Genomic DNA, 7,364 nt, shown 5'->3' on the forward strand with positions numbered 1-7,364 from the left:
ACTGTTGGGTTTAAATGATCCTTTAGCATGACTTTGAAGAAGAGAAGCACTTTCTTTTTCCTCCCAGTGCTCAGAAATAATAACAGATTACATGGCCTTTGTCAATATGGGACTTTGCTGCATCAAAATTGGCTGCCACATTTCCCATATTGCAACAGTGACTACACTTTAAATGTACTTAATTGACTCTAAAGTCTTCTGTGGTACATTGAAGGAAAAAGGGTGCTATATAAAACCAACCTCTTTCATGTCTCTCAAAATCGGTTCTTTCTTGCTATTTCAGGTTGCAAACTTTGTCCAGACTCTTCCTGGTTGCAAAGAACAGGCAAAGACCTTTAAGGAAGAGGTAAGAAACAAAGTAAACCCTATCTCTTGGAATGTCACTGAATATAAATTGCCTGACAGTTATTGGATCAGAATATGTTGCATTGAGCAGGCACAGGTATTGTAACATTCTGAAGTAAAGTTTCAGCATAGGCCAGAATGATACCTTTTCATTTGACTTTTTCATGTAAGGAATTAATTATAAAAACTGTGTAAACCTTATAACCACAAGACATAAGAGCAGAATTAAGCCATTCAGCTCGTCAAGTCTGCTCTGCCATTCAATCTTCGGCCTTCTTCCTATAACTCTTCATCCCCTTACAAATCAAGAAACTATCTATCTATATCTTACGTACACTCTATGATCTGGCCTCCACAGCCCTATTGATAATGTGATCCACAGATTAACCACCTCTGGCTGAAGATTTCCTCTTCATCTCAGTTCTGAAGAGTCATCCCATCATTCTGAGGCTGTGCTCTTGTGTCCTAGTCTCCCCCACAAGTGGAAACGTCTTCTCCATGTTCCGTCTATCTCAGTATTCTATATATTCAGTCAGGTCCCCCCACATCCTTCTAAATTCCATCAAGTACCGACCCAGAGTCCTCAACTGCTCCTCTTAGGAAAAGCCCTTCATCCCGGAATCATTTTTGTAAACCTCCTCTGGCATCCCTCCAAGGCCATCACATCCTTTCTTAGACACGAGGCCCAAAACTGCTCACAATATTCCAAATATGGTTTGACCACAGCCTTACACAGCTTCAGCAGTACATCTCTGCTGTTATATTCTAGACCTTTTGAAATGAATGCTAACATTGTATTTGCCTTCCCAACTGACAGCTGAACCTACATGTTAAACTTAAGAGAATCTTGTACTAGGGCAGCATGGTGGCTCAGTCATTAGCACTGCTGCCTCACAGCGCCAGGGACCCGGGTTTTATTCCACCCTCGGGCGACTGTCTGTGTAGAGTTTACACATTCTCCCCATGTCTCCGTGGGTTTCTACCGGGTGCTCCGGTTTCGTCCCACAGCCCAAAGATGTGCAGGTTAGGTGGAATGGCCATGCTAAATTGCCCATAGTGTTCAGGGATGTGTAGATTAAAGGGGGATGGGTGTGGATGGGATGCTCTGAGGGTCGGTGTGGATTTGTTGGGCTGAAGGGCCTGTTTCCTACTGTAGGGATTCTATGATGAATCCCAAGTCCCTTTGTGTTTGAGATTTCCAAACCCTTTTTCTGTTTTGAAAATAGTCTACACCTGTAACTTTCCTACCAAAGTGCATAATCTCAAATTTTCCCACGTTATATTCTACCTGCTGCCTCTTTGCCCACTGTCCTAACCTGTGCAAGACCTTCTGCATTCTCCCTGCTTCCTCAATGCTACCTGTCCCTCTATCTATCTTTGTGTCATCTGCAAACTTAGCAACACTGCCCTCAGTTCCTTCATCCAGATCATTATCGTATAATATGAATAATTATTGTCCCAACACAAAGCCCTGCAGAACTCAACTAGTCACTGAAAAGACCCCTTTATCTCTACTGTCTTCTTCCAGTCAGCCAATCCTCTATCCATACCCCTAACACCATGGGCTGTTATCTTATTTAATAGCCTCCTGTGCGGCACCTTGTCAAAGGCCTTCTGGAAATCCAAATAGATCACGTCCACTGGCTGTCCTTTGTCTAGCTAGCTGTTTACCTTATCAAAGAATTCTAACAGATTTGTCAGGCATGACCTCTCCTTGATAAAGCCATGCTGACTTAGCCAAATTTACCTTGCACTTCCAAGTATAATGGGAATACAAATCTTACCAACAATGGAGGTCAGGCCAACCAGCCTATAGTTTTCTGTCTTCAGCCTCCCTCCCTTCTTAAACAGGGGTGATACATTAGCCATTTTCCATTCCTCTGGGACCCTTGCTGACTCCTGAAAGATCAGGAAGTAAAATAAAATCTTTTTAACATGTAACTGTTTTTCTAATTGCACCTTCATTTTAAGCATTGTTTGCAATTTGTAATCAAATCACATCACATTCACTACAGTGCTAAGAAGCTTAAACCGGTGGAAACACCACTTGGAAATCTAAACGTAAAGGAATTTAAAAAGTTCTCAGCTGCTCAAAAATATAAATGTATGATTACATAATGCAGAAAATCTCTGATATTTAATTAAGAAATGGAAAGATAGATTTTCCAAATCACCACATGCAGCAATTATTGAATCCCACAAGTGAGTATCAGAAAATCATGGCAGCATTTGATACTTTGTCAAAGTGACCTTCAGTTACCTGGCTTATATCCGGTTGGGACAACAACAGTCTGCTTCTTAAGCACAAGTTTGGACTTGGATGTCTATATTCCAAGATAGACTTTCTGAGTCAGTTAACTTTGAGTTGTTGTGATGCACGTGTCATAGTTGTATGCAAATTATTCAGAATTTATTAACAGTGGTTTAATGCACTCACTTAGTAAGAAAATATGGAAGCTTTAGGAAAGAAAGCAGTGAGGCAGAACTGAAATGAGTAGGAGGAAGTGTATTAACATACGAATGCCTTGTGCAATCAGATCATTGGAATTAAATTATGCCAGTAAACCAGTACATATGTGGTTTAAGTCCATTATGGTTTATGGCACTGGACATGGCAATGGATTAGGAAATTGGCAAGCTGAAGTACACTTTCCAAATACCAGAAGTTAAGATTGTTTTATGCCCAAAATTTTACATTTTAAAACAATTTTCTTCTTCTTCCAAAATGTAACTATGTTGTGGCTCATGCCTATATGTTAAGATAACTAATATTGTATTCACTAGAACATGATATCCAAGTAACAATCATTCTGTATCCCATTAAAAATACTAAAGGCACCCTCAGTGTCCAATTAATTTCACCTCCCCCTTTATACAGCGGGCTGGCATCAGGCAGATTGTCTACCAGTGATTGGGCACTCCAGATTTACTCCTATTAGAGTTCTCTAATGGATGGTGAATATATTCTGCAAAGTTGTTGCACAAAGGGTAGTGTTAATAGTTAATTCCAGTGAATCACTTGGAAAGCTTTTATTTTCTTGGACAGAACGGAAGATGAGTCACGCTGAGTTATCAGGCTTGCATCTGTGCCTATTTGTTGTAGCCATGTTGTGATGTAGTCTACAAGGCAAAATTACTTCACTGTGTTTAAGTAGCCATACAGATTAGGAACAGCTCCAAGTTCAACCCATGGTCCTTAGTGAACATAATCCAGACCATAGTAGAAGTGTTAGAGTTAGTTTCAGCACAATGAAAGGACATTAGCCTTGTTACCATTCCCTGTTGTGAGATAGTTGCTGAATGGCCTCAGGGATCAAGTAAGTGTCATTTCTGACTAGAAGGGTGCACATATGAAATGATCCCCAGTTAAGCAACATACTGAAGAACACGCACAACTACTGTAACTGCACCCTTCCATGGAGTCACTGCCTTTACAAAAGTAAATAAAAACTGCAGACGAAACAAAAATCACCACAGCCTGTTTTCCACTTACCTTAATTACTTGTAAATAATAATAACGTATTGCTCAAAGTAATTCAGTGCATTCTCATGATAATGTGATGGCTAACTGTTTAATGTGCATAATATAAAATGTAGACTTTTGAAAGATCATTGGATTTCAGCTATATATTTGCCTTTCTTGTTGAAATGGTTGAGTTTGTAAAGTTCATTGACTTTTGTATTCATGATCATAAAAACCCCAATTAAGAATAATTTTAGTATATGTGCTCAATTACCCAGCAATAAATTGAATAAGGAAACAAAGCACCTAACTGAATTCTTTTTGTAGTCTGTAAACTTCTTAAATTGAATGAGGAGAATTTCTTCTAAAAGGGTAGAGAATCTATGGAATTCTTTATCGCAGAAGACTGTTGAGGCTGGGTCACTAAGTATAATCAAGGCTGATGGAAAAAGATTTTAATCAGTAAAGAAATTGAGTATTATGGGGAAGGGGCAGGAAAGTGGAATTCAGGATTATCAGATCAGTCATGATCTCTCTGAATGGCAGAGCAGACAGGTTGGGCCGAATAACCTGCTTCTGTTCCTTATGTAAATAGTCATGTGAATTGACTTATGAGCACTTTTCTGAGAAAGGGTGCGCACCTATTGCAAATATCTCTCAAATCTAACATGAAAGTCATCATAAATAGTCACTTAGGTGACTTGCAGATGGTTCTTTTCTGCATTACTTGTGAGAGCCAAGTGAAGAATGAAGGGAAGATCTGGAGGCATTCAACAACATCCCAAAGCAAATGCCTGTGTAATACGATGAACTCAGTGCCTTTAACTCCAATGATAGCAAGATTTTTCCAAGTCTGTGAGCACAGAGGTAAAGACCAGAAATTGTAACACCTTTCCTTGGAACTTCATTGCTTATGTCTGTTATATGCTACCATCATAAGCAAGATGGAATTTTAGAAATGGCACACAGTGACAAGCTAGTGTTCACCCTCCAATCCAACTTGCGCAAGTTAATGAAATGCATTCTGTTGGACACACACTCTGCGAACATAATTTGCAGGATTTCTGTGCAACAGGAATTGCATAGCTCTGTATCGTTTGCCAAGTCTGTCCTACAACAATGCTTGTGAATTTGTAAAAGCCCTGAAAGTTTCCAGTGTGTTTTACATGCTACATCAATGAAATTGCACTGAAAGTTTTTGTGGCATGCTGACTTGGCACAGGCAAATGCTAGGTCTTTATATCTTGGAGTTATTCCTTACATTTCTAAACTTATGCAGGTTTGTTCCTAAAAGTTCTGGAGATCTATAATAATCATCACTCATACTGTCACCTTCACTGTGGGCAGATTTTAGGAGTGGCTTCAGCTCCAAGACAGCTTCCTTGTTGATTCTTGACAAGCAATGTCTTAAAAAAATGTACTTGCTGCTTGGCCTGCTGTGTTCATCCAGCTCTGCACCTTGTTGTCTCTACTATCCTGTAACATCATTTTTGCATTGCAACAGGGAAGATTTTCAAGTTCCACATTGTATAATGTTCAATTTTAGATGGCATCAGGAGCCCTTTAAGAATTCCTGCACTTGATATTCTGGTTTGCAAGTCCTGGTCATATCTGCATAGGAGGTTCACAATCACACTTAAATTGGCTGACCTTGGAAAATCGTGGGATGCATGTATGCTAGAGACACAGGTTTGTATTATTGAAATCCTATTGAGGGAAATTTCCCCAACCAAACTAAAACTCTGGAAGAGCTTATAGAGAGCTTAGAGCATGGCAGGAGATAATCTGCAAATAAAGCACAATAAGTAACCACTTTGAAGAACATATATTTTGAAAAAAGCTACAATTTCATATAGGCTTTCAAATCCAGGTATAAGCACACCTTTAACTTCAGATATGTTTAAGCGATGAAATGCCTTTGTAAATATGGTCGATTATTGATTCCAATAATTTGCATATTTAGATAATTTTTGCACATTTTACTATTACATGTGATCATAACCAACATTTCAGAAATGTGCCATTAATGAGTAAATTCATCCTCCCTATTGATAGTAGGTAAACATTACACAGAGCACGTCCTCCTTCTAGTAATAGAATTCCAATACACGTAAACAAGGAGTAGCTATGCCAGCAGAATAATGCTAACGTTCTTGCATCACATTTTTCCACATATGCAGTTAGCAAACATTATTTATTTGCTTCAATCCAGTGATACAAGCACAGTGTTCAGAAACTGACTTACCATGCAACTAACAATCCACAAGTCTTTGAACATCACTGCTCTGAGAGTATCTGCTGCTGATTCTTCCAGACTTTTATTAGTCAGGGAAATTGCCCTTCAGCTGGATTTCAATAGTACAAACTTGGATCACATATGAGGGGACCAAAAATGTCCCTCTATAAATAATTTATTTGTAGCTATTAGTGGTGGCTTTTCAAGATATATTTACAAATAATGTTTTAAGTATGATCAAGTTAGCCAATGAATTTATCTTTATTTTAGGTTTAATTAAATTACATAAATTGTTTCACCAGGGCCATTTGTTTTGTTTTACAGCAGATTGATGGAGAAGCATTTCTTTTGCTGACACAGGTGGACATAGTTAAGATCATGAGCATCAAATTAGGCCCAGCCCTGAAGATTTACAACTCCATTCTGATGTTTAAAAATTCTGAAGATAATTTGGAATAGACATTGTGGATTGAAAAGGGCAACTGTTAAGTGATGCTATTCTTTTCTAATGAATAGTAAAATTATTCTCCTCGTAATGAGTGGCACATTAAACTGTAGATAATTTATCAGCAAGATTAACAGGGTATATGAAGATATTCTAAGATATTGTTGAATTAAAAGAATTTTTAGTCACAGTTGCTTGTCAATAAGATATGGTGAAGTCATTAAATTGTGTAGTAGTAGATGATATGTTTGCAAGTTGCATTTGTACAGTAGATGTGGAGACATTTCACATGCAATTCAGATGAAATTACAATCTTACAATATAAATAATTTAAAAATACAGTTAGGCAAAGGTAGTTGTCTACCTGTGAGATAACAGGTTTAAAGTATAAAATGGATTTATGCACTTTAATAGTGTTAATATGTGGATGTTACCCAGAGCTTAGAACAAGGCAGGAAATAATCTGCAAACAGAGCACAATGTGTTAATCACTTAAGAGTATGTATTGAAATCAGATACAATTTCTATAGGTTTTTAAATTACCTATATTACCTTCATCTTTGGATATGTTTAGGTGGTGAAATACCTCTGCAAATATAATTGATTATTCCACAGCTCATACTTTAAGGTCAAATCTATTTGCAGTTAGCTGCTACATATGATCATATGAGCAAGGATACAGAAATTTGCTATTAGATGTGAAAATTGGCTCTCCATGTTGACTATGGGCCAGCTTTACACAGAGCATCATCTCCTTCTAGTATTAGCTCTCCAACATGCAGAGAACAAAGAACAGCCATGTTAGCAGAATAATGCAAAAGATCTTGCAACCTCTTTTACCATATATATGCAAGCCATTCTTTCCCACACACACA

The 7,364-nt window shown here is 38.0% G+C and overlaps 1 protein-coding gene across 1 annotated transcript in view; it reads left to right on the forward strand.

The window, feature by feature from the left end:
* The window catches only part of LOC109916719 (lethal(3)malignant brain tumor-like protein 3), a 261,219-nt gene extending 254,505 nt beyond the window's left edge, over nt 1–6,714 (forward strand). The window contains exons 22-23 of the mRNA XM_048595657.1: nt 284–346; nt 6,369–6,714. Of these exons, the coding sequence (XP_048451614.1) occupies nt 284–346; nt 6,369–6,503 (198 nt within the window). The 3' untranslated portion in view covers nt 6,504–6,714. The remainder of the gene's footprint in view (nt 1–283; nt 347–6,368) is intronic.
* The last annotated feature ends 650 nt before the right edge of the window (nt 6,715–7,364 follow it).

The sequence above is a fragment of the Rhincodon typus genome, chromosome 4 (genome assembly GCF_021869965.1).
Source record: "Rhincodon typus isolate 14 chromosome 4, sRhiTyp1.1, whole genome shotgun sequence".
Classification (NCBI taxonomy): Eukaryota; Metazoa; Chordata; class Chondrichthyes; order Orectolobiformes; family Rhincodontidae; genus Rhincodon; species Rhincodon typus.